We start from the raw sequence: 27,176 nt of genomic DNA on the forward strand, positions 1-27,176 counted from the left end.
CCTAATACAATATCGGACTTCCTTTAGATGCCAGACGCCACACACACACACACACACACACACACACACACACACACACACACACACACACACACACTCACACACACACACTCACACACACACACACACACACACACACACACACACACACACACACACACAGACACACAAGTGCTGCATAGCAGGCGGCAAGGCAGGGGGACAGCTTCCTTTAGAGACATGGCCCTAGGCGAGCGAGGGAGGGAGAGTGTCACACACACACACACACACACACACACACACACACACACACACACACACACACACACACACACACACACACACACACACACACACACACACACACTTAAAGTTAGAGAGAGAGAGAGAGAGGCTGGTACAAAAAGTCTCACCCACTCATCTCGTCACACACACACTAACTGTGTTGTCATCCCAACAACTCACTTTGCTGCGTCCCATTCAGAAAGCGTCGACTGGCCTCCTCCAACACCTGGCGAACGCCTGCACCTTTTCCAACACCGCCACCTGCTGGAGAACCACTGACGAGCTCCTGCCTTGCTCAAAGGTGCCTTGCCAAGCCGCTAGAACCTTCCTCTGAGGCTGTGATAGACCACCATCGCTCTCATCAGGTAGTCAGTGTTGGTCTGCAACACACACACACACACACACACACACACACACACACACACACACACACACACACACACACACACACACACACACACACTGAACAAGTTTTACAGGCGCTGTACACACGTCCTCTGCAGAGGACATGCTTAATTAATTAAAGGAACTGTGTGAAATCTAATCCCAATTCCAGCACTAAAATAGTAATAACAGTTCCATACCTGCCAACTTTTGAAATGAGAAAAACCTAGTAGCCAGGGTCCAAATGATTATTAGCATTCAGACAGGTTAAAATGTTGCTAAAACCATCACTTTTCTATTAGTCTATCATATATGTTGAAACTTTCAACAACTTGAAAGAATAAGATTTTTGAGAGTATTTGGTTCAAATTACACAAGACAAAACATGTCATTATTGATATTGCAGACATTATTGTAACAAGAAACTTCAGGTCGAAATTTTGGTTTATGAAAGAAATATAAATAAATATAAATATAAAACTTCATGACGACATTTTTCAAATTAATAAAGAGTAATAGAATAGTATGATAGTTATATGTTACTTGTTTTGAACATGTTATCGTTATCACAAATAAAAAGATGTACTGTACACAGAAATTATTTTTTATTTGATTTATTGTTTATGTAATAAAAGATTTACTTAAAATTTTATGTTTTGTGAGTTTTTTTATGCTACGAACTGTACTTACCGAAGGAGACATTTCCATAATGAAAGCTGCAACACCCTTTTTAGATCCCATCATCACTGCAGCATTATCGGCAGCAAAGCAAAGCAAATTCTGCCAAGGAATTTCGTTTGAGTCTATTTCTTCCGCGAGTATATTGTAAATGTTTTCGCCTGTGGAAGCCGTATTGCATTCCCTCGCTAATTCCTCCGTGTCCGATCGAAAAATCTTGTCTGCACAAGGTGCAATTCGCGTAGTTTTCACCCTTTTTGGAACGGATAATTATTCCCGGATAGGCTTTTGAATATTCTTCACGGAATGACTGCAGTTTTCTTTTCGGTTTAAGACTCGTTTGCGATTTTTCTCCGGCTGATTCCATGATCGTTCGCTCGTTTGGAAACAATGGCAACTGGTGCCTCGTGCGTGGCAGCGGTGCTATAAATAGCCTCGCGCATGGCATTCGGAATGGCTCGATAGGAAGTTACGGGAAGCAGTGTCGATTGTCATTGTTGTTACGCGATTTCGTGAATAAAACTTAAAAAAAAAAAAAAAATTTAATAAATGAAAAACCGTATTTTTTATCACTGCAACCGTAACCCGGAATAGGTTGATGAAAACCATACTAATTACGGGAAAACCGGAGTAGTTGGCAGGTATGCAGTTCATTTTTAACTCCTCAAAGAAGTTTTGTGTAACGCAACAAGACATGACTTTATTATTATTGTCTATTTATAAAATGGGGGGGGAGAGACATCCAATAGTCAACGCCAACCAAGATACAGGCCTGTAAATATAATCAATAATATACAAAAGTCACATAATATTCATATTTGTCGTCTTTTAGAAAAGGGACTTATGACACATTTACACATCTCTAAAGGAGAAAGACACAAAGAGTTTGGGGGGGGGGAAATTAGACACAAAAATCGATTCACATCCGAATTGTGTGCGTTATTCATCCCGATTTTAAATAAATTCATAATTTTCCCCCTCTAAAAAAAATAAAAATATGGTAACACTTTAGTATGGGGAACATATTCACCATTAATTAGTTGCTTATTAAAGTAACAAAGACTTCATTTAGAGTACAGAGCGCCAATAAACCTTAAAAGGCACTGCCTTTGCGTACCGGCCCAGTCACATAATATATACAGCTTTTCACACACACAAGTGAATGCAAGGCATACTTGGTCAACAGCCATACAGGTCACACTGAAGGTGGCCGTATAAACAACTTTAACACTGTTACAAACATGCGCCACACTGTGAACCTGTCACGACTGGGACTGTGGCGTGGTTTGTTCTCCCGAGGTGCAAAAAATTTGGACCAGATGTGGCGTGAAGGGGAGTACATGATTTATTTTAACACTATATATCAAAAAGGAACAAACGAAAAGCGCGCACAATGGCGGAGGTACAAAACTAGGCTATTGAAAACAAAACTTGCACATAGGCAGAAACTGTGAACAATTAAACAAAAACACTAACTGTGGCATTAATAAACAAAAACTTACTTGGCATGGACTATGAAGTGCGCAGAGGTAAACAGAGTGTGACAGGGGTATGAATCCGGATGTCGCCAGAAAGACAACATGAAAACAATGAACTTAAATACTACAGACATGATTAGTGAAAACAGGTGCGTGACTCAAAACGTGAAACAGGTGCGTGACGTGACAGGTGAAAACTAATGGTTGCTCTGGTGACAAAACAAACAAAAGTGCACAAAAAGTCCAAAAACAAAACCGAACATGACTAAAACAAAACATGATCACACAGACATGACAGAACCCACACCAAACACGAATGACAAACACATTTCGGGAGAACATCCGCACCGTAACACAACATAAACACAACAGAACAAATACCCAGAACCCCTTGCAGCACTAACTCTTCCGGGACGCTACAATATACACCCCCCGCTACCCCCTAACCTCCCCCACACACATACACACACACACCTCAACCCCGCCCCCCCCAACCCCGCCCACCTCAACCTCCTCATGCTCTCTCAGGGAGAGCATGTCCCAAATTCCAAGCTGCTGTTTTGAGGCATGTTAAAAAAAATAATGCACTTTGTGACTTCAATAATAAATATGGCAGTGCCATGTTGGCATTTTTTTCCATAACGTGAGTTGATTTATTTTGGAAAACCTTGTTACATTGTTTAATGCATCCAGGGTTCATTTAAAATGACAGAGGACCACTTTATAATGATGTGGCGGAGCACATAAAATAACGTGGAGGACCACTTTAATGGTGTGGTGGGCTACATTAGAACTATGTGGGGTGCCACTTTAAATTATGGGACGGGCCGTCTAAAAATGAAGTTGCGTCCCACGATAAAATGACAGGGTGCAGCACATCAAATGATGTGGTGGACCACATAAAATGATGTGGTGTGCCAAATTAACATTATGGGATGGGCCACAATAAAATGAAGTCGCCATCCACATTAAAATGATGTGGCGGGCCACATTAAAATGATGTGGTTGACAACATTAAAACAGTTGCGTGCCATATTAAAATGATGGGACAGACCACACACTTTAGAATGAAGTGGCAGGGCACATTAAATTATGTTGAGGGCCAAAGCAAATTAGTTTGAGTAACTCTGATGAATTGACTGAAAATAACCAATCCCAGACCAAGCCTTAAATCCACTCAGCCTACATTGAACCAACCACAGAAGACACTACGCAATTTCAACCAATCGCAAACAACGTAAGGCGGGTCTTGGCGTCTCTCTTTCACGCACCTCAGCTGTAAATTCTTTGTGAGTGGTTTAAATCGCCTGGTGTCTTCCGTGGTCAGGCACACCTCAGATACGCACACGCACTGGTTGTATTACACCCACGGACAACTTAAATCACACGTAGGCGGATCTGAATACACACACTGGGATGGATATACAGACACACACATTAGTGAGATACATGTTTGCAAAAAATGTCGCCACAATAATACTTCCATAGCAAAGAATGACACGTAAACACACAGGAAATAACATTCTACTCTTCTGTGCCAATTTTAACCTCTCACTTGTACAAACCCCGTTTCCATATGAGTTGGGAAATTGTGTTAGATGTAAATATAAACGGAATACAATGATTTGCAAATCCTTTTCAACCCACATTCAATTGAATGCACTACAAAGACAAGATATTTGATGTTCAAACTCATAAACTTTTTTTTGTTTTTTGCAAATAATAATTAACTTAGAATTTCATGGCTGCAACACGTGCCAAAGTAGTTGGGAAAGGGCATGTTCACCACTGTGTTACATGGCCTTTCCTTTTAACAACACTCAGTAAACGTTTGGGAACTGAGAAGACACATTTTTTAAGCTTCTCAGGTGGAATTCTTTCCCATTCTTGCTTGATGTACAGCTTAAGTTGTTCAACAGTCCGGGGGTCTCCGTTGTGCTATTTTAGGCTTCATAATGCGCCACACATTTTCAATGGGAGACAGGTCTGGAGTACAGGCAGGCCAGTCTAGTACCCGCACTCTTTTACTATGAAGCCACGTTGATGTAACACGTGGCTTGGCATTGTCTTGCTGAAATAAGCAGGGGCGTCCATGGTAACGTTGCTTGGATGGCAACATATGTTGCTCCAAAACCTGTATGTACCTTTCAGCATTAATGGTGCCTTCACAAATGTGTAAGTTACCCATGTCTTGTGCACTAATACACCCCCATACCATCACAGATGCTGGCTTTTACACTTTGCACCTGTAACAATCCGGATGGTTCTTTTCCTCTTTGGTCCAGAGGACACGACGTCCACAGTTTCCAAAAACAATTTGAAATGTGGACTCGTCAGACCACAGAACACTTTTCCATTTTGTATCAGTCCATCTTAGATGAGCTCAGGCCCAGCGAAGCCGACAGCGTTTCTGGGTGTTGTTGATAAACGGTTTTCACCTTGCATAGGAGAGTTTTAACTTGCACCTACAGATGTAGCGACCAACTGTAGTTACTGACAGTGGGTTTCTGAAGTGTTCCTAAGCCTATGTGGTGATATCCTTTACACACTGATGTCGCTTGTTGATGCAGTACAGCCTGAAGGATCGAAGGTCACGGGCTTAGCTGCTTACGTGCAGTGATTTCTCCAGATTCTCTGAACCCTTTGATGATATTACGGACCGTAGATGGTGAAATCCCTAAATTCCTTGCAATAGCTGGTTGAGAAAGGTTTTTCTTAAACTGTTCAACAATTTGCTCACGCATTTGTGGACAAAGTGGTGACCCTCGCCCCATCCTTGTTTGTGAATGACTGAGCATTTCATGGAATCTACTTTTATACCCAATCATGGCACCCACCTGTTCCCAATTAGCCTGCACACCTGCGGGATGTTCCAAATAAGTGTTTGATGAGCATTCCTCAACTTTATCAGTATTTCTTGCCACCTTTCCCAACTTCTTTGTCACGTGTTGATGGCATCAAATTCTAAAGTTAATGATTATTTGCACCAAAAAAAACGTTTATCAGTTTGAACATCAAATATGTTGTCTTTGTAGCATATTCAATTGAATATGGCTTGAAAAGGATTTGCAAATCATTGTATTCCGTTTATATTTACATCTAACACAATTTCCCAACTCATATGGAAACGGGGTTTGTAATTGCTCATAAATATTCACATTTCAAAACATTCTCAGGTCTGTGTGTGTGTGTGTTTGTGTGTGTGTGTGTGTGTGTGTGCATCGAAGCAGGATACAGGACAATGCCCAGCGCTGCGCACACACACACACACACACACACACACACACACACACACACACACACACACACACACACACACACACACACACACACACACACACAGGTCAGGCGATAGTCTATACAAGGAAGTAATATTGTTATTAAGTATCCCAGGAGCACTTATGAAAGACATGGCCACACACACACACACATGAGTTGTGGGTCTGTGGGATCGCAAAAAACAGGAAAGGAGGGGCGTTCAAGACATCAAGACGCTGTGAAAGAATATCCCTGATTTGGTTTGAGCTTAAAAATAAATACAAAAAATTATACAAAATGTGCTGAATAGTTGAGCACATGTGTATTTGTTATTAATTGGTGTGGAAAAGACTGAAAATAAACGGTAGTGAAATATACAATCGGATGAGCACAATGAGGGTTTAAGGACTGAGTGTGTGTGTGTATGTGTGTGTGTGTGTGTGTGTGTGTGTGTGTGTGTGTGTGTGTGTGTGTGTGTGTGTGTGTGTGTGTGTGTTTTGCTTCCCTGGGGGAGTGACGGAGGCCAGTGTGGGAAACAAGAGTGAATCTCCAGTCAGAAGGGGGCACAAACATTACATTTTTAAATAGGGGGGGGTCATAATGAGGGGTCCAGTTTCCATGTGAACCAGCACCAGCAGAACCTTTTACACAGCACCTAAAAAGCTGACTCGGCACAAACTGATACACAGTGGGATAAAACGAACCCGGAGATTTTCCAGCTTCGGAGGAAATATGAGCGGTAACAGAGGCAGGACAGTGCAGTTTTCTAGCGAGGTCGCATAAGAATGAAAATATTATAATATTAACTCAAGAATCTAAACAATCCGATGCAGATCAAAATGTGATAAACTATCTGAACAAAACTTATCTCTGTGTTGGACCAGAGGTTTTTTTGAGGGCCGCGTCGCAACTATGGCTGTCCTCAGAGGGCCACATGTAACATGAGTATATATGAACATAAACAAATAATAGCCTTGTTACACAATTTGTAAAGGCAACTGTGTTTGATCATTATATTTTTATAGACTGATGGATAACTTGTTTTTGAGTCATAAGTCAACATGACAAGCAGATATTTAAGTGTTTATTTACAAACCCCGTTTCCATATGAGTTGGGAAATTGTGTTAGATGTAAATATAAACGGAATACAATGATTTGCAAATCATTTTCAACCCATATTCAGTTGAATATGCTACAAAGACAACATATTTGATGTTCAAACTGATAAACATTTTTTTATTTGCAAATAATCATTAACTTTAGAATTTGATGCCAGCAACACGTGACAAAGAAGTTGGGAAAGGTGGCAATAAATACTGATAAAGTTGAGGAATGCTCATCAAACACTTATTTGGAACATCCCACAGGTGAACAGGCACATTGGGAACAGGTGGGTGCCATGATTGGGTATAAAAGTATATTCCATGAAATGCTCAGTCATTCACAAACAAGGATGGGGCGAGGGTCACCACTTTGTCAACAAATGTGTGAGCAAATTGTTGAACAGTTTAAGAAAAACCTTTCTCAACCAGCTATTGCAAGGAATATAGGGATTTCATCATCTACGGTCCGTAATATCATCAAAGGGTTCAGAGAATCTGGAGAAATCACTGCACGTAAGCAGCTAATAAGCCCGTGACCTTTGATCCCTCAGGCTGTACTGCATCAACAAGCGACATCAGTGTGTAAAGGATATCCCCACATGGGCTCAGGAACACTTCAGAAACCCACTGTCAGTAACTATAGTTGGTCGCGACACATCTGTAAGTGCAGGTTAAAACTCTCCTATGCAAGGCGAAAACCGTTTATCAACAACACCCAGAAACGTCGTCGGCTTTGCTGGGCCTGAGCTCATCTAAGATGGACTGATACAAAGTGGAAAAGTGTTCTGTGGTCTGACGAGTCCACATTTCAAATTGTTTTTGGAAACTGTGGACGTTGTGTCCTCCGGACCAAAGAGGAAAAGAACCATCCGGATTGTTACAGGTGCAAAGTGTAAAAGCCAGCATCTGTGATGGTATGGGGGTGTATTAGTGCCCAAGGCATGGGTAACTTACACATCTGTGAAGGCACCATTAATGCTGAAAGGTACATACAGGTTTTGGAGCAACATATGTTGCCATCCAAGCAACGTTACCATGGACGCCCCTGCTTATTTCAGCAAGACAATGCCAAGCCACGTGTTACATCAACGTGGCTTCATAGTAAAAGAGTGCGAGTACTAGACTGGCCTGCCTGTAGTCCAGACCTGTCTCCCATTGAAAATGTGTGGCGTATTATGAAGCCTAAAATACCACAACGGAGACCCCCGGACTGTTGAACAACTTAAGCTGTACATCAAGCAAGAATGGGAAAGAATTCCACCTGAGAAGCTTGAAAAATGTGTCTCCTCAGTTCCCAAACGTTTACTGAGTGTTGTTAAAAGGAAAGGCCATGTAACACAGTGGTGAACATGCCCTTTCCCAACTACTTTGGCACGTGTTGCAGCCATGAAATTCTATGTTAATAATTATTTGCAAAAAAAAAATAAAGTTTATGAGTTCGAACATCAAATATGTTGTCTTTGTAGTGCATTCAACTGAATATGGGTTGAAAAGAATTTGCAAATCATTGTATTCTGTTTATATTTACATCTAACACAATTTCCCAACTCATATGGAAACGGGGTTTGTAGATGAACATAAACAAATAATAGCCTTGTTACACAATTTGTAAAGGCAACTGTTTTTCTGATTATTATATTTTTAAAGACTGATGGATAACTTGTTTTCAAGTCATAAGTCAACATGACAAGCAGATATTTAAGTGTTTATTTATTAATAATGAAAAAATACGTCAGGAACATCAGATAATATTAAAATGTAGAACATATGCATGTGCAACATTCTTCTGTCAAAATTGCAAGAACAAAAACATTTAGCCAGAAAGTGCTTTTTGATTTCCAGCTTTTCGCAGGCCACATAAACGACGTAGTGGACCACGTTAGAATTATGTGGCGTGCAGCCACATTTGATTATGTAACAAGCCACTTTAAAATTAAGAGATGGTGTACAGTACAATGATGTGGCAGATCACAGTAAAATGACGTAACGTGCCACCACAATTAAATTATGGGACAGGCCACCTTGAAATGAAGTGGCGGGCCAAGATAAAATGATATGGCAGACCACAAAAAGTGATGTGGCAGGCCGCATTAGAATGATGTAGTGGAGCATATTAAAATGATGTGGAGGGCCACTTTATAATGACGTGGTGGACCACATAAAGTGATGTGGCGGGCCATGTTAGAATGATGTAGCAGTGCATATTAAAATGATGTGGAGGGCCACTTTAAAATAACGTAGAAGACCACATAAAATGATGTGGTGGGCCACGTTAGAATTAAGTGACTTTAAATTATGGGACGAGCTGAGTTCAAATGAAGTGGCGGTCCAAGATAAAATGAAAGGGCGGACCAGATTAAATGATGTGGCGGACCATGTAAAATGACGTGATGGGCCACAAAAAAATTATGTGGTGGACCACATAAAAGGACGTGGTGGGCCACATTAGAATTATGTGGCTTGCCACTTTAGATTATGGGGCGGTCCTTGATAGAATTAGGTGGCAGACTACAGTAAATAATGTGGCAGATCACAATAAAATAAAGTAGTGGACCACAATAAAATGTTATGGCAGACCACAAAAAATTATGTGGCAGGCCGTGTTAAATTATGGAACAGGCCACTTGAAAATGAAGTTGTTCGTCTCCAATAAAATGACATGGCGGATCACATTAAAATGATGTGGTGTGCCACCACATTAAAATTATGGGACAGGCGACGATAAAATGATATGGCAGACCACAAAAAATTATGTGGCAGGCCACTTTAAAATAATGTGGCGGACCACATAAAATGATGTGGTGTGCCACCACGTTAACGTTATGGGACGGGCCAATATAAAATGATATGGCAGACCACAAAAAATGATGTGGCAGGCCACTTTAAAATAATGTGGCGGACCACATCAAATGACGTGGTGTGCCACCACATTAAAATTATGGGACGGGCCACAATAAAATGATATGGCAGACCACAAAAAATTATGTGGCAGGCCAATTTAAAATAATGTGTCGGACCACATCAAAGGACGTGGTGTGCCACCACCTTAAAATTATGGGACGGGCCACAATAAAATGATATGGCAGACCACAAAAAATTATGTGGCAGGCCACATTAGAATGATGTAGTGGAGCATATTAAAATGATGGCAAGGGCCACTTTATAATGGCGTGGCGGACCACATAAAATTATGTGGCGGACCACGTAGAATGATGTAGCAGCACATATTAAAATGGACGGGGAAGGCCAATCAAAACGACATGAAGGGCTACTTTAAAATACTGTGACGGACCACATAAAATGATCTGGCGTGCCACAATAAAATTATGGGACGGGTCGTTTTAAAATGAAGCGGAGGTCCATGATAAAATTACGTGGCGGACCACATAAATTATGTAGTGGGCCACATAATGTGGCGTGCAACATTAAAATTATGGGATGGGCCACAATAAAATGAAGTCGCATGCCACGATAAAATGATATAACGGACCACAAAAATTATATGGCGTATCTCATAAGATTATGGGAAAAGCCACATGGGAAATTATTTTGCGGGCCACAAATTAGGACGTGGTGGGCCACATTAGAATTACGTGGCTTGCCACTTTAAATTATGGGGCGGTCCATGATAAAATTAGGTGGCGGACTACATTAAATACAATGGCAGATCACAATAAAATTAAGTAGTGAACCACAATAAAGTGATATGGCAGACCACAAAAACTTATGTGGCAGGACATTTTATATTATATTATAAAATGAAGTGGTGGTCTACAATAAAATGATGTGGCGGATCACGTTAAAATGATGTGGCAGATCACATTAAAATGATGTGGCAGATTACATTAAAATGATGTGGCAGATCACATTAAAATGATGTGGCAGATCACGTTAAAATGATGTGGCAGATCACATTAAAATGATGTGGCAGATCACATTAAAATGATGTGGCAGATCACGTTAAAATGATGTGGCGGATCACATTAAAATGATGTGGCAGATCACATTAAAATGATGTGGCAGATCACGTTAAAATGATGTGGCGTGCCACTACATAAAAATTATGGTACGGTCCACAATAAAATGATATGGCAAACCACTAAAATTATGTGGCAGGCCACTTTAGACCACGTTAAATGATGTGGCGGACCATGTAGAATGATATGACAGACCACAAAAAATGATGTGGCGGGCCACATTGAAATGACGTAGTGGACAACATTAAAACAGTGGCGCGTCATGTTAAAATCATGGGACAGGCCATGTTTAAATGAAGTGGCGGGCCACAATAAAATTATATGACAGACCACTAAATCGTGTGGCGGGCCACTTTAGAAAGATGTGGCAGGGCATATTAAAAGGATTTGGGAGATTTGAGTTTGACACCTGTGTGTTGAAGTAAACAAACCAAATGAGAGTTATCTCAAATAAGAAAACTCATTAATAATTTTTGATAACAGCGCTATGCGGGCTGAAGATGGCCCCTTCACCGCACTTTGGACAACCCTGTTGTATGCTGAAGAACAAAATGATGTTCTACTTGTGTTCCTTCAGTTAGAACCTGACATTGCCGACTGGTACCGGGGTTCAAACCACAGCTCCACCTGACAGGCGAGGAACGCTGTGACTGACAGCTGATGGCTGACTGGAGTCTGCTGGGAAACTTCCTGGAGGAAGTACAGGAACACTCCACCTCCATTGGCAAGGTAAGAGACTCAACCATGAAGCAACACGCACACACAATCAAACAATGTACAAACATTAGTAAAATCACATTGGACACCTAATTATAAGCTCTTAAAATGAAGGAATATTTAAGAAATGCTTCATAAAGTGTAAGAAAATGTGTGAAAATGTAAACATAGAGAAACCTGAAAAAGAACTATTTTCTGCAGGTTTAGTGGCAGCAAGTTACAGCTGTGCTCTAAAGGGTGAGCCGGCTAAGGTGGTGTGGTATTAGCGGTCTTGCCTTGCATCATTTACAGACCACATTGGTCTGACTACGGTCTCTTTGAAAAAATCCCAAAAATTACTTGATTATTCATGAGATACATTAAAGTGCAACCCGTTTATGTTGCCAGTCTTTCTAAGTCGACCAACTCTTCAAGTCTGTTCTTCTTCTTACTAAAAAGTGCTCACATAAGTCATCACACATGGCTTTTATTTTGAAGCAAAGCTAGTTCCTTTAGCACAGCATCGAGGCGATCCACCTTTCCTGCGATGGTAAGACTCTTCTTCCGTTTGTTTGATATCGTCATTACTGTCACAAATGGTGGAAAAGGGTATTCCCAGCAGGCACAAGACATTGATACAACGCTGATTATACATAAATGTTCTTTAAAACTGACTTCTAAACAACGCTGCAAAATAGTAATATTTGTGAATTGGGACAACGTTGATGTCCAACGTTGGATCCACATTGTTGGTTGGGAAATGACCAAAATTCAATGGTCAAATCAACGTCACAACCTGACATTGATTAAACAACGTCAAAAAGTATGTTGTTTCAATGTTGTATTTGTGTTGTAGAATATTGGTTGGGCAATGACCAAATTTTTTAATGGTCAAATCAACGTCACAACCTGACATTGATTAAACAACGTCAAAAAGTATGTTGTTTCAACGTTGTATTTGTGTTGTAGAATATTGGTTGGGCAATGACCAAATTTTTTAATGGTCAAATCAACGTCACAACCTGACATTGAATAAACGTCGTCAAAAAGCATGTTGTTTCAACGTTGTATTTGTGTTGTAGAATATTGGTTGGGAAATGACCAAAATTCAATGGTCAAATCAACGTCACAACCTGACATTGAATAAATGTCGTCTAAAAGCATGTTGTTTTAACGTTGTATTTGTGTTGTAGAATATTGGTTGGGAAATGACCAAAATTCAATGGTCAAATCAACGTCACAACCTGACATTGAATAAATGTCGTTTAAAAGCATGTTGTTTTAACGTTGTATTTGTGTTGTAGAATATTGGTTGGGAAATTACCAAAATTCAATGATCAAATCAATGTCAGAACCTTACATTGAATAAACGTAGTTAAAAAGCATGTTGTTTCAACGTTGTATTTGTGTTGTAGAATATTGGTTGAGAAACGACCAAAATTCAATGGTCAAATCAATGTCAGAACCTGACATTGAATAAACGTTGTCAAAAAGCATGTTGTTTCAACGTTGTATTTGTGTTGTAGAATATTGGTTGAGAAACGACCAAAATTCAATGGTCAAATCAATGTCAGAACCTGACATTGAATAAACGTTGTCAAAAAGCATGTTGTTTCAACGTTGTGTTTGTGTTGTAGAATATTGGTTGGGCAATGACCAAATTTCAATGGTCAAATCAATGTCAGAACCTTACATTGAATAAACGTAGTTAAAAAGCATGTTGTTTCAATGTTGGTATTTGTGTTGTAGAATATTGGTTGGGAAATGACCAAAATTCAATGGTCAAATCAACGTCACAACCTGACATTGAATAAATGTCATCTAAAAGCATGTTGTTTTAACGTTGTATTTGTGTTGTAGAATATTGGTTGGGAAATGACCAAATTTCAATGGTCAAATCAACGTCACAACCTGACATTGAATAAATGTCATCTAAAAGCATGTTGTTTTAACGTTGTATTTGTGTTGTAGAATATTGGTTGGGAAATGACCAAATTTCAATGGTCAAATCAACGTCACAACCTGACATTGATTAAACAACGTCAAAAAGTATGTTGTTTCAACGTTGTATTTGTGTTGTAGAATATTGGTTGGGCAATGACCAAATTTTTTAATGGTCAAATCAACGTCACAACCTGACATTGAATAAACGTCGTCAAAAAGCATGTTGTTTCAACGTTGTATTTGTGTTGTAGAATATTGGTTGGGAAATGACCAAAATTCAATGGTCAAATCAACGTCACAACCTGACATTGAATAAATGTCGTCTAAAAGCATGTTGTTTTAACGTTGTATTTGTGTTGTAGAATATTGGTTGGGAAATGACCAAAATTCAATGGTCAAATCAACGTCACAACCTGACATTGAATAAATGTCGTTTAAAAGCATGTTGTTTTAACGTTGTATTTGTGTTGTAGAATATTGGTTGGGAAATTACCAAAATTCAATGATCAAATCAATGTCAGAACCTTACATTGAATAAACGTAGTTAAAAAGCATGTTGTTTCAACGTTGTATTTGTGTTGTAGAATATTGGTTGAGAAACGACCAAAATTCAATGGTCAAATCAATGTCAGAACCTGACATTGAATAAACGTTGTCAAAAAGCATGTTGTTTCAACGTTGTATTTGTGTTGTAGAATATTGGTTGAGAAACGACCAAAATTCAATGGTCAAATCAATGTCAGAACCTGACATTGAATAAACGTTGTCAAAAAGCATGTTGTTTCAACGTTGTGTTTGTGTTGTAGAATATTGGTTGGGCAATGACCAAATTTCAATGGTCAAATCAATGTCAGAACCTTACATTGAATAAATGTCGTCTAAAAGCATGTTGTTTTAACGTTGTATTTGTGTTGTAGAATATTGGTTGGGAAATGACCAAAATTCAATGGTCAAATCAACGTCACAACCTGACATTGAATAAATGTCGTTTAAAAGCATGTTGTTTTAACGTTGTATTTGTGTTGTAGAATATTGGTTGGGAAATTACCAAAATTCAATGATCAAATCAATGTCAGAACCTTACATTGAATAAACGTAGTTAAAAAGCATGTTGTTTCAACGTTGTATTTGTGTTGTAGAATATTGGTTGAGAAACGACCAAAATTCAATGGTCAAATCAATGTCAGAACCTGACATTGAATAAACGTTGTCAAAAAGCATGTTGTTTCAACGTTGTATTTGTGTTGTAGAATATTGGTTGAGAAACGACCAAAATTCAATGGTCAAATCAATGTCAGAACCTGACATTGAATAAACGTTGTCAAAAAGCATGTTGTTTCAACGTTGTGTTTGTGTTGTAGAATATTGGTTGGGCAATGACCAAATTTCAATGGTCAAATCAATGTCAGAACCTTACATTGAATAAACGTAGTTAAAAAGCATGTTGTTTCAATGTTGGTATTTGTGTTGTAGAATATTGGTTGGGAAATGACCAAAATTCAATGGTCAAATCAACGTCACAACCTGACATTGAATAAATGTCATCTAAAAGCATGTTGTTTTAACGTTGTATTTGTGTTGTAGAATATTGGTTGGGAAATGACCAAATTTCTATGGTCAAATCAACGTCACAACCTGACATTGATTAAACAACGTCAAAAAGTATGTTGTTTCAACGTTGTATTTGTGTTGTAGAATATTGGTTGGGCAATGACCAAATTTCAATGGTGAAATCAACGTCACAACCTCACATTGATTAAACGTCATCAAAAAGCATGTTGTTTCAACGTTGTATTTGTGTTGTAGAATATTGGTTGGGAAATTACCAAATTTCAAAGGTCAAATCAATGTCAGAACCTTACATTGAATAAACGTAGTTAAAAAGCATGTTGTTTCAAAGTTGTATTTGTGTTGTAGAATATTGGTTGGGAAATGACCAAAATTCAATGATCAAATCAACGTCACAACCTGACATTGATTAAACGTCGTCTAAAAGCATGTTGTTTCAACGTTGTATTTGTGTTGTAGAATATTGGTTGGGAAATGACCAAAATTCAATAGTCAACTCAACGTAACAACCTGTGATAAAATGGCAACCAAGGTAATCAAAAAGGTCAACCAACGAACAAGATTTCTCTATAGAATCTCCTCTCTGGTCAACAAAAGCACCATGAAGATTCTAGCGGGAACTCTCATTCAACCCTTTTTCGATTACGCTTGCACCTCCTGGTACCCTAGAACCTCCAAAACCCTCAAATCTAGACTCCAAACATCCCAGAACAAGCTAGTCAGATTACTTCTAGACCTCCACCCCAGATCACACCTCACTCCTACCCACCTCTCCAAAGTGGGCTGGCTCAGGGTGGAGGACAGAGTAAAACAACTTGCACTGAGCCTGGTCTATAAAATCCGCTACACTTCCCTGATACCGAAGTACATGTCAAACTACTTCCAGAACGTAAATGACCGCCATAACCACAACACCAGGGGGAGCTCCACAAACCACGTTAAACCCAGATTCCGATCTAACAAAGGTCTTAACTCTTTCTCCTTCTATGCCACATCAATATGGAATGCACTCCCAACAGGTGTAAAAGAAAGTGCATCTCTATCCTCCTTCAAAACCGCACTAAAAGAATACCTCCAGGCAACTACAACCCTAAACTAACCAACTTCCTTTCACATCCTACCTCCCAGGATTGTAAATAATCAAATGTAGATACTTGTTCTTATTCTTATGCTCTCTGATCTCTATCTCTATGTCCACTACTTGCTGTACATATCCTACCAAGTCAGTCCTACACTGTTCCAATGTCCATTTCTCTGATGATGCAATTGTTGATGACTCTCCACACCCCGGATTGTAAATAATGTAAATAATTCAATGTATATACTCTGATGTTTATCTTGTGTGATGACTGTATTATGCTGATAGTATATATTTGTATCATAAATCAATTTAAGTGGACCCCGACTTAAACAAGTTGAAAAACTTATTCGGGTGTTACCATTTAGTGGTCAATTGTACGGAATATGTACTGTACTAGATAGTCGAACCTCGGATTCAGGAGGAACAGTGTGGTTTTCGTCCTGGTCGTGGAACTGTGGACCAGCTCTATACTCTCGGCAGGGTCCTTGAGGGTGCATGGGAGTTTGCCCAACAAGTCTACATGTGCTTTGTGGACTTGGAGAAGGCATTCGACCGTGTCCCTCGGGAAGTCCTGTGGGGAGTGCTCAGAGAGTATGGGGTATCGGACTGTCTGATTGTGGCAGTCCGCTCCCTGTATGCTCAGTGCCAGAGCTTGGTCCGCATTGCCGGCAGTAAGTCGGACACGTTTCCAGTAAGGGTTGGACTCCGCCAAGGCTGCCCTTTGTCACCGATTCTGTTCATAACTTTTATGGACAGAATTTCTAGGCGCAGTCAAGGCGTTGAGGGGATCTGGTTTGGTGGCTGCAGGATTAGGTCTCTGCTTTTTGCAGATGATGTGGTCCTGATGGCTTCATCTGGCCAGGATCTTCAGCTCTCACTGGATCGGTTCGCAGCCGAGTGTGAAGCGACTGGGATGAGAATCAGCACCTCCAAGTCCGAGTCCATGGTTCTCGCCCGGAAAGGGGTGGAGTGCCATCTCCGGGTTGGGGAGGAGATCTTGCCCCAAGTGGAGGAGTTCAAGTACCTCGGAGTCTTGTTCACGAGTGAGGGAAGAGTGGATCGTGAGATCGACAGGCGGATCGGTGCGGCGTCTTCAGTAATGCGGACGCTGTATCGATCCGTTGTGGTGAAGAAGGAGCTGAGCCGGAAAGCAAAGCTCTCAATTTACCGGTCGATCTACGTTCCCATCCTCACCTATGGTCATGAGCTTTGGGTTATGACCGAAAGGACAAGATCACGGGTACAAGCGGCCGAAATGAGTTTCCTCCGCCGGGTGGCGGGGCTCTCGCTTAGAGATAGGGTGAGAAGCTCTGCCATCCGGGGGGAGCTCAAAGTAAAGCCGCTGCTCCTCCACATCGAGAGGAGCCAGATGAGGTGTTTCGGGCATCTGGTCAGGATGCCACCCGAACGCCTCCCTAGGGAGGTGTTTAGGGCACGTCCGACCGGTAGGAGGCCGCGGGGATGACCCAGGACACGTTGGGAAGACTATGTCTCTCGGCTGGCCTGGGAACGCCTCGGGGTCCCACAGGAAGAGCTGGACAAAGTGGCTGGGGAGAGGGAAGTCTGGGCTTCCCTGCTTAGGCTGCTGCCCCCGCGACCTGACCTCGGATAAGCGGAAGAAGATGGATGGATGGATGGATGTACTGTACTGTGCAATCTACTAATAAAAGTCTCAATCAATCAATCAATCAAAACGTTGAATCAATGTTGTCAAAATTATGTTGTTTCAACGTTAGGTTTGAGTTGCTCAACGTCAAGACCTAATTTAACAAGTTGTCAATTTCGTTTCAATGTCTTGTGCCTGCTGGGCTACAATTGGGTACCGCTGCGGTCCATATAGTCCACAGCTGAAAAACAGATGTTTTTTTGGCGTTCGCTGGCATTCTTTTACTTGTCATCCAGGTGTGGTTGACCATCCTGTTCATTTTCCGCATCCTGGTTCTGGGGACGGCGGCCGAGTCGTCTTGGGGCGACGAACAGGAAGACTTCAACTGCGACACGGAACAGCCCGGCTGCGAGAACGTGTGCTACGACAGAGCCTTCCCCATAGCGCACATACGATATTGGGTACGAACGCTCTCCCCTCCCCAACTCCGACGTTTTACGTCGTCTGATGAGTCTTTCTACGCGCTCCCAAGGTGCTCCAGATCGTCTTCGTGTCCACGCCCAGCCTGGTCTACATGGGCCACGCCATGCACACGGTCCGCAGGGAGGAGAAGAGGCGGCGCCGCGAGGAGGAAGGCGGGGAGAATGGCGAGGGCGAGGAGGACAACGACGACCCGGGAGGGGGCGAAGGAGGCAAGGAACGAGGGGACAAAGAAGGAAAGGACGCAGGGAAGGAGAAGAGCGAAGGGCCGCCAGCAGGGAGGGTCCGCCTGAAGGGGGCGCTGCTGCAGACCTACGTGCTGAGTATCCTCATAAGAAGCATCATCGAGGTGAACGCAGCCTTTCCCCTCTTTTACTTCGTGATGGATTAGGGCTGGATAAATAACATTTTCATTTCGATTTTGGCTTCTCACCATCATGAGAATATAATAATCGAAAAAAACGATTAATGCGCCGCACAACGTGCATGCAAATTTCGGAGCTTGTTACTAGAGATGTCCGATAATATCAGGCTGTCGATATTATCGGCCGATAAATGCTTTAAAATGTAATATCGTAAATTATTGGTATCGGTTTCAAAAAGTAAAATGCATGACTTTTTAAAACGCCGCTGTACGGAGTGGTACACGGACGTAGGGAGAAGTACAGAGCGCCAATAAACCTTAAAGGCACTGCCTTTGCGTGCCGGACCAACCACATAATATCTACGGCTTTTCACACACACAAGTGAATGCAATGCATACTTGGTCAACAGCCATACAGGTCACACTGAGGGTGGCCGTATAAACAACTTTAACACTGTTACAAATATGCGCCACACTGTGAACCCACACCAAACAAGAATGACAAACACATTTCGGGAGAACATCCGCACCGTAACACAACATAAACACAACAGAACAAATACCCAGAATCCCTTGTGGTACTAACTCTTCCGGGACGCTACGATATACACCCCCCCGCTACCCACCTCAACCCCACCCACCTCAACCTCCTCATGCTCTCTCTGGGAGAGCATGTCCCAAATTCCAAGCTGCTGTTTTGAGGCATGTTAAAAAAAATAATGCACTTTGTGACTTCAATAATAAATATGGCAGTGCCATGTTGGCATTTTTTTCCATAACTTGAGTTGATTTATTTTGGAAAACCTTGTTACATTGTTTAATGCTTCTAGCGGGGCATCACAACCAGATTAGGCATAATAATGTGTTAATTCCACGACTGTATATATCGGTATCGGTTGATATCGGAATCGGTAATTAAGAGTTGGACAATACCGGAATATCGGCAAAAAAGCCTTTATCGGACATCTCTACTTGTCACGATGAAACGGATGAGTGAGCGTCTAAGTGAAAAAAATAATATGTCCACTAAAAGTTATGGATCTGACTTTTTATTTGACAGCATTAATCAATAATCAGTAAACTCAACAAAAAAGTAAGGCATATGATTTCCGCATTGAAGCAACCGCAGACTTAATTAATTAATTGGCCAATAAAACGGAATCCGCTGACAAACGCAACATAATATCAGGGAAGTTAACATAATTGTGTGGAGAAGGAAGATTTGTTTGGGAAAATAACGCTCAATTATCCCCGAAACACATACTTGAAACAGCGGCTAAACTGCAAGGCTAAAGCGAGCTAGAACAATCCATACACAAAACACGTGTCATCTGCTTGTGTGGTTGTGAACGACATCATGGATGTAACAATCATGTACAAACAGGAGGACAGCAGTCGCAACTTTTTTTTTTTTTTACAGTCTGAAGTCCTTTCTTTACTCATCAAGCTGAGAAAAGAACAGCACAGCACACTTCCCCCCTTCACAATAATAGCGCGGTGCGCAACATCCGGCCTAAAGGTTTCAAAAAGTACCTTACACATATATAATGTACTTAAAGCATTTATTGATACATTTACAAAATTATTTTGCTTTTACCTAAGATATTGGTTAAAATTGTCCAAAAATGTGTTGCACCAATAAATGTGAGGATTTTTGCATTTACTGTACTTAAGAAACATTTTATAAAATGTTATTTGACACAAAAAGCACTCTACGGTGGTAAAATAAGTGTGAAAGGTAAAATACGGAATTAAAAACAATTAAAAAGGAAAAACTGAATTGCATTGTTTTTTATATTGCTATTGTTATTTAAAATGTATTGTTATTACTTAGGGCTGCAACAACTAATCGATTAAAATCGATTATCAAAATAGTTGGCGATTAATTTAGTCATCGATTCATTGGATCTATGCTTTTTTTTTTTATAAACCTTTATTTATAAACTGCAACATTTAAAAAAAGATGAGAAACAATAATCAAAATAAGTATGCTGTTTTTTTCAATAAAATACTGGAAAGGATAGAAATGTAATTTGTCTCTTTTATCCGATTATTAACCGATTAATCTACAAACCCCGTTTCCATATGAGTTGGGAAATTGAGTTAGATGTAAATATAAACGGAATACAATGATTTGCAAATCCTTTTCAACCCATATTCAATTGAATGCACTACAAAGACAACATATTTGATGTTCAAACTCAAACTTTATTTGTTTTTTGCAAATAATAATTAAATTAGAATTTCATGGCTGCAACACGTGTCAAAGTAGTTGGGAAAGGGCATGTTCACCACTGTGTTACATGGCCTTTCCTTTTAACAACACTCAGTAAAGGTTTGGGAACTGAGGAGACACATTTTTTAAGCTTCTCAGGTGGAATTCTTTCCCATTCTTGCTTGATGTACAGCTTAAGTTGTTCAACAGTCCGGGGGTCTCCGTTGTGCTATTTTAGGCTTCATAATGCGCCACACATTTTCAATGGGAGACAGGTCTGGACTACAGGCAGGCCAGTCTAGTACCCGCACTCTTTTACTATGAAGCCACAATGATGTAACACGTGGCTTGGCATTGTCTTGCTGAAATAAGCAGGGGCGTCCATGATAACGTTGCTTGGATGGCAACATATGTTGCTCCAAAACCTGTATGTACCTTTCAGCATTAATGGTGCCTTCACAGATGTGTAAGTTACCCATGTCTTGGGCACTAATACACCCCCATACCATCACAGATGCTGGCTTTTCAACTTTGCGCCTATAACAATCCGGATGGTTCTTTTCCTCTTTGGTCCGGAGGACACGACGTCCACAGTTTCCAAAAACAATTTGAAATGTGGACTCGTCAGACCACAGAACACTTTTCCACTTTGTATCAGTCCATCTTAGATGAGCTCAGGCCCAGCGAAGCCGACGGCGTTTGTGGGTGTTGTTGATAAACGGTTTTCACCTTGCATAGGAGAGTTTTAACTTGCACTTACAGATGTAGCGCCCAACTGTAGTTACTGACAGTGGGTTTCTGAAGTGTTCCTGAGCCCATGTGGTGATATCCTTTACACACTGATGTCGCTTGTTGATGCAGTACAGCCTGAGGGATCGAAGGTCACGGGCTTAGCTGCTTACGTGCAGTGATTTCTCCAGATACTCTGAACCCTTTGATGATATTACGGACCGTAGATGGTGAAATCCCTAAATTCCTTGCAATAGCTGGTTAAGAAAGGTTTTTCTTAAACTGTTCGACAATTTGCTCACGCGTTTGTTGACAAAGTGGTGACCCTCACCCCATCCTTGTTTGTGAATGACTGAGCATTTCATGGAATCTACTTTTATACCCAATCATGGCACCCACCTGTTCCCAATTTGCCTGTTCACCTGTGGGATGTTCCAATTAAGTGTTTGATGAGCATTACTCAACTTTATCAGTATTTATTGCCACCTTTCCCAACTTCTTTGTCACGTGTTGCTAGCATCAAATTGTAAAGTTAATAATTATTTGCAAAAAAAACAAAGTTTATGAGTTTGAACATCAAATATCTTGTCTTTGTAGTGCATTCAATTGAATATGGGTTGAAAAGGATTTGCAAATCATTGTATTCCGTTTATATTTACATCTAACACAATTTCCCAACTCATATGGCAACAGGGTTTGTAAGTAATAATCGACAGATTAATCGATTATCAAATTAGTTGTTAGTTGCAGCCCTGTTATTACTATTATTTTACTTCTTGTGGTGTATTCGTTACTAGTTTATATCCGGGGTGTTTTTCAACTATACTTAAAGTTGAGTTTTGGCAGTATAATAAATACTAATGTTTTCAAAGTAATGAATGTCGTTAATCGTGATTACAATATCAATCAAAATAATCAGGATTATTATTTTTGCCATAATTGTCCAGCCCTATGACCGATCAACTAAAAATGCAATTTAATAATAATTACACAATATAAATACTCTCACCCATAAGAATGTTGTTGTTGGCCCATCAGGTGGTATTCCTGTGTCTGCAGTACTTCCTGTATGGAATATTCCTCCATCCTCTCTATGTGTGCAAGGTAAGAAAAAAAGACTTCATTCTTAAAATGCCGTAAATTCCGGACTATAAGCTGCTACTTTTTTTCTCCTACGCTTAGAACCCCGCGGCTTATAAAACACTGCGGATAATTTATGGATTTTTCTTCGCTAACGGCCATATTGTTTTGTGTTCAATAGTTTTCAATAAATACTGAAACGGGGTGCTATTGTTTGTGCTATTGCGCCATCTTTTGGACGGGTTCACTCACTGCAGGTGTTGAAAATGTACTTCCTGTTTTAATGCCATGAACCAGAAGTGGTTCCTACTCGTATGGATTCTTCATTCATCACTCCAAGCAACGTTTGTAAGTTTTACAATATAACTAAAACAATTATTCCCCTCTGTGATATCTGTAGGAGTGTTTTCATGCATATTTGTACGTGCTAACGTAATGAAATCAAGCTAGCGTTGTTAACAGTGGCTAAGATGCTAACACATTTACGAGTGTCTTTGTTAGTATTTGTGGGGGGAGGTGTAGTCAGCGCTGCTTGCAGGAGGAAAAGTCACCGCCGCTGTCCATGGTACTGAGGACGAGCACCATCGGGCAGGGGCGGGGCATGTGCTGACGGCGAGACACAGCTGGCAGGTGATTAGATTTCACAGGTGGTACGTGACTTTTTACCTCTCTCCCCCTCTGCTCCCGGCCGCTTACTGTTAAAGACAACAGATGATTAGATTGACACGTACCACCTGTGAAATCTAATCACCTGCCAGCTGTGTCCCGCCGTCAGCACATGCCCCGCCCCTGCCCGATGGTGCTCGTCCTCAGTACCATGGACAGCGGCGGTGACTTTTCCTCCTGCAAGCAGCGCCGACTACACCTCCCCCCACAGTATTATTAACTACGCGTAGTATTATTTTTGTATTGTTTCAGTTCTGTAAATTCCTCAGTAAATTCCCCAAAATGAGTCTGTTTAGCTGATTGGAGAGCTAGCTTCCACAGCGAGTGGGTCCATGACGATGACTTCTGTTTTGCTTGACCAGCCGTTTTACTGCCATGTTACAGACACGGTTTGGGAACATTTACAAAATATTTCTGTGTAAATAACTCGCTTATAGTCCGCACCGGCTAAATATGTGAAACATTTTTGGGGTAAAATTTAGTGGGTGCGGCTTATATACGGGTGCGTTTTATAGTCCCGAAAATACGCAATTTTTTAAAGCCATTAAGCGTGTGTGTGTGTGTGTGTTTGTCCTTGCACTCAGGCGTGGCCCTGCCCACACCCCGTCAACTGCTACGTGTCACGACCCACGGAGAAGAACGTCTTCATCGTGTTCATGTTGGTGGTGTCGGCCGTGTCGCTGGTGCTCAGCGTGCTGGAGCTGCACCACCTGGCCTGGAGGCACTGCTGCAGGTAAATGTACACGCTGTGTATGTACAGTACATGTGTATTTGTACCTGCAGATGTGTACATCTCTACTTTCTAATGGCAAACATTAGTGCATCACCTACATAGAGTTCGGGGTCCAGCGTTCACAGCCCCGCATATTCGCTGATTTTTAAAAAAAATCAATTTGTTATTTTATATTTACAGATTATTGAAAATTAAAACTCTCCAAAAATGTGTGCAGTAATTTAATTATTAAAAAAAACAAATAGAGATGTTTGATAATGGCTTTTTTTTGCCGATATCCGATATTCCGATATTGTCCAACTCTTAATTACCGATTCCGATATCAACCGATACCGATATATACAGTCGTGGAATGAACACATTATTATGCCTAATTTTGTTGTGATGCCCCGCTGGATGCATTAAACAATGTAACAAGGTTTTCAAAAATAAATCAACAAAAAAATGCCAACATGGCACTGCCATATTTATTATTGAAGTCACAAAGTGCATTATTTTTTTTAACATGCCTCAAAACAGCAGCTTGGAATTTGGGACATGCTCTCCCTGAGAGAGCATGAGGAGGTTCAGGTGGGCGGGGTTGAGGTGGGTAGCGGGGGGGTGTATATTGTAGCGTCCCGGAAGAGTTAGTACCACAAGGGATTCTGGGTATTTGTTCTGTTGTGTTTATGTTGTGTTACGGTGCGGATGTTCTCCCGAAATGTGTTTGTCATTCTTGTTTGGTGTGGGTTCACAGTGTGGCGCATATTTGTAACAGTGATAAAGTTGTTTATACGGCCACCCTCAGTGTGACCTGTATGGCTGTTGAACAAGTATGTCTTGCATCAATTCGTAATGAGTAAAGCCGGTAGATATTATGTGACTGGTATGGCATGCACGTAAAGGAAGTGCCTTAAAGGTTTATTGTCTCTCTGTACCTCTCCCTACGTCCGTGTACACAGCGGCGTTTAAAAACATCACACATTTTACTTCTAAAAACCGATACTGATAATAACGAAACCAATAACGATAATTTACGATATTACATTTTAAAGCATTTATCGGCCGATAATATCAGCAGCCCGATATTATCGGACATCCCTACTAAAAACATTTAACACAAGAATGGACTTGTTGCCTCCTCTTTGCAGACGCTTGTTTTCGTCAAAGAACGTCGAGGCCCCTGCGCTCGCCAAGCAACTTCCCATGTCGCCGCCCCCGCCCTCCACGCCGCCTCCTGACTTCAGCCAGTGTGTGATTGGCCCCTCGCACTTCCTGGCCCTCCCTTTCCCCAACCACCGCCTGGCTCACCAGCAAAACTCCGCCAACATGGCCGCTGAGCAGCACAAGATGGGCGCCACGGTGGGCGAGGAGAGCCTGCTCCAGATGGACTGCTACTCGCCCGGCTGGCAGAGGGGCGCCGACATGGCCTGCTTCGGCCACGCCGGCGGCGAGGACTGCGCGCGGGTGAAACGTGCGATGCCGTGCGCCAGCGGCGAGGTGTGTCAGAGGGACAAACGCAGGCTCAGCAAGACGAGCGCCACGAGCAGCCGAACGAGGGCGGGCGACCTCGCCATCTGACAACAGCTTTCTAGCAACCGCTCGTGACACGCCCGCGTGAGAACACTCTGAAGGAACACTGGAGCGCTTCATCGCGGCGCCTTGGAGGGTTATTCCACTCTTTGGACCACTTATTTCTGTCTCCTGGCTTTCATTTCCAATAAATTACCAGTTAGCTTGACTCAAAAAGACATCCAAGAATCTGCAGCGGTGTCCCAAATGGAATACTTACGTCAGTGCGCTTCACCAAGTACACTGTGCGGTGTGCACTTAGGTCCTGAGGGCGCCATGTTTGAGAGTGAAGTTCTGTCCCAAATCTCTAACTGCCTTCGTGCACGCTGAAATATTTACTCCCTTCTTCTTCTCTCCTCTTGAATTGTGAATTGCTGCCTGCTCTTCCGCTACACGGGGCGGCATAGCTCGGTTGGTAGAGTGGCCGTGCCAGCAACTCGAGGGTTCCAGGTTCGATTCCCGCTTCCACCATCCTAGTCACTGCCGTTGTGTCCTTGGGCAAGACACTCTACCCACCTGCTCCCAGTGCCACTCACACTGGTTTAAATGTAACTTATATTGGGTTTCACTATGTAAAGCGCTTTGAATCACTAGAGAAAAGCGCTATATAAATATAATTCACTACATAGTCAAGATGGCGACTAGTGAGGATGGTCACAGGTCAATTGAGAGACAGCCTCGGTTTGAAGGAAACGGAAAAAACCAATGAGCTGAAAGTGACACAATGGTCACGTGACTTGGTGGTAAATATTACTGTACTGTGAAAATATGCACAACTTTTGACAAGAAGACGGGAAGGATGAGACAAAAGTGGACTTATCGACAATCAACATCAAGGATGCACGATTTGTCAAACCTTTTATACGCTCTTAACTTTTTATATTCAACTTTTTGTACAATCTTTGTTACATGTGTAATGATCTCACTTTGACTAGTTTTTTCCAACTGTCATTAAAATGTCATTTTTCACAGTGAAAGACGCTGGACATGACCGTCATTCAACCCACTGTTTCCCACACATTCATTTATTTGTGGCGGCCCGCCACAAAAGAATTACGTCCGCCACAAATAGATTTTTCGGCTTTTGACTCGCTCGACCACTCATAAAAGCAATGGGACTCTGTCTGTGAATGTTGCTTGTAGTTACAATTCCGGTGCAGTAGGTGGCGGTAGCCTACTATGCATTGTAACTCCGCCAATAGCACTTAATTCACCTGGTGGGCCAGAAGAAGTAGAAGAAGACGACGACGACAACGAAGTAAAAAAAAAACTGAACCGACCGGATCAAAATACGAGGGTAAGACATCTTGGCAATCAAG

At 41.4% G+C, this 27,176-nt stretch overlaps 2 protein-coding genes across 5 annotated transcripts in view; one reads left to right on the plus strand and one right to left on the minus strand.

Moving 5' to 3' along the window:
* Positions 1 to 572, minus strand: part of LOC133610453 (follistatin-related protein 1-like) — a 43,455-nt gene extending 42,883 nt beyond the window's left edge. Inside the window, exon 1 of one of the 2 annotated variants that reach the window (XM_061966750.1) lies at positions 445 to 572. The gene's annotated coding sequence lies outside the window, so the exon portion shown is untranslated. The remainder of the gene's footprint in view (positions 1 to 444) is intronic. The other variant, XM_061966741.1, reaches the window with a different exon arrangement.
* On the plus strand, positions 492 to 26,235 carry LOC133610436 (gap junction alpha-5 protein-like). 3 transcript variants are annotated; one of them, XM_061966704.1, is made up of 8 exons: positions 492 to 629; positions 11,721 to 11,872; positions 18,336 to 18,500; positions 18,572 to 18,868; positions 22,866 to 22,931; positions 23,205 to 23,255; positions 24,158 to 24,306; positions 25,437 to 26,235. In XM_061966704.1, exons 2-8 carry the CDS (start codon positions 11,804 to 11,806, stop codon positions 25,864 to 25,866), a joined length of 1,227 nt encoding a protein of 408 aa, XP_061822688.1. In that variant the 5' UTR covers positions 492 to 629; positions 11,721 to 11,803; the 3' UTR covers positions 25,867 to 26,235. The 3 variants fall into 3 exon arrangements, with proteins under 3 accessions (XP_061822688.1, XP_061822706.1, XP_061822696.1); XM_061966712.1 differs by having other exon boundaries at positions 495 to 629; positions 11,725 to 11,872; XM_061966722.1 differs by lacking the exon at positions 23,205 to 23,255.
* Positions 26,236 to 27,176: the final 941 nt, after the last annotated feature.

This window comes from Nerophis lumbriciformis, linkage group LG02, assembly GCF_033978685.3.
Source record: "Nerophis lumbriciformis linkage group LG02, RoL_Nlum_v2.1, whole genome shotgun sequence".
Lineage (NCBI taxonomy): Eukaryota > Metazoa > Chordata > Actinopteri > Syngnathiformes > Syngnathidae > Nerophis > Nerophis lumbriciformis.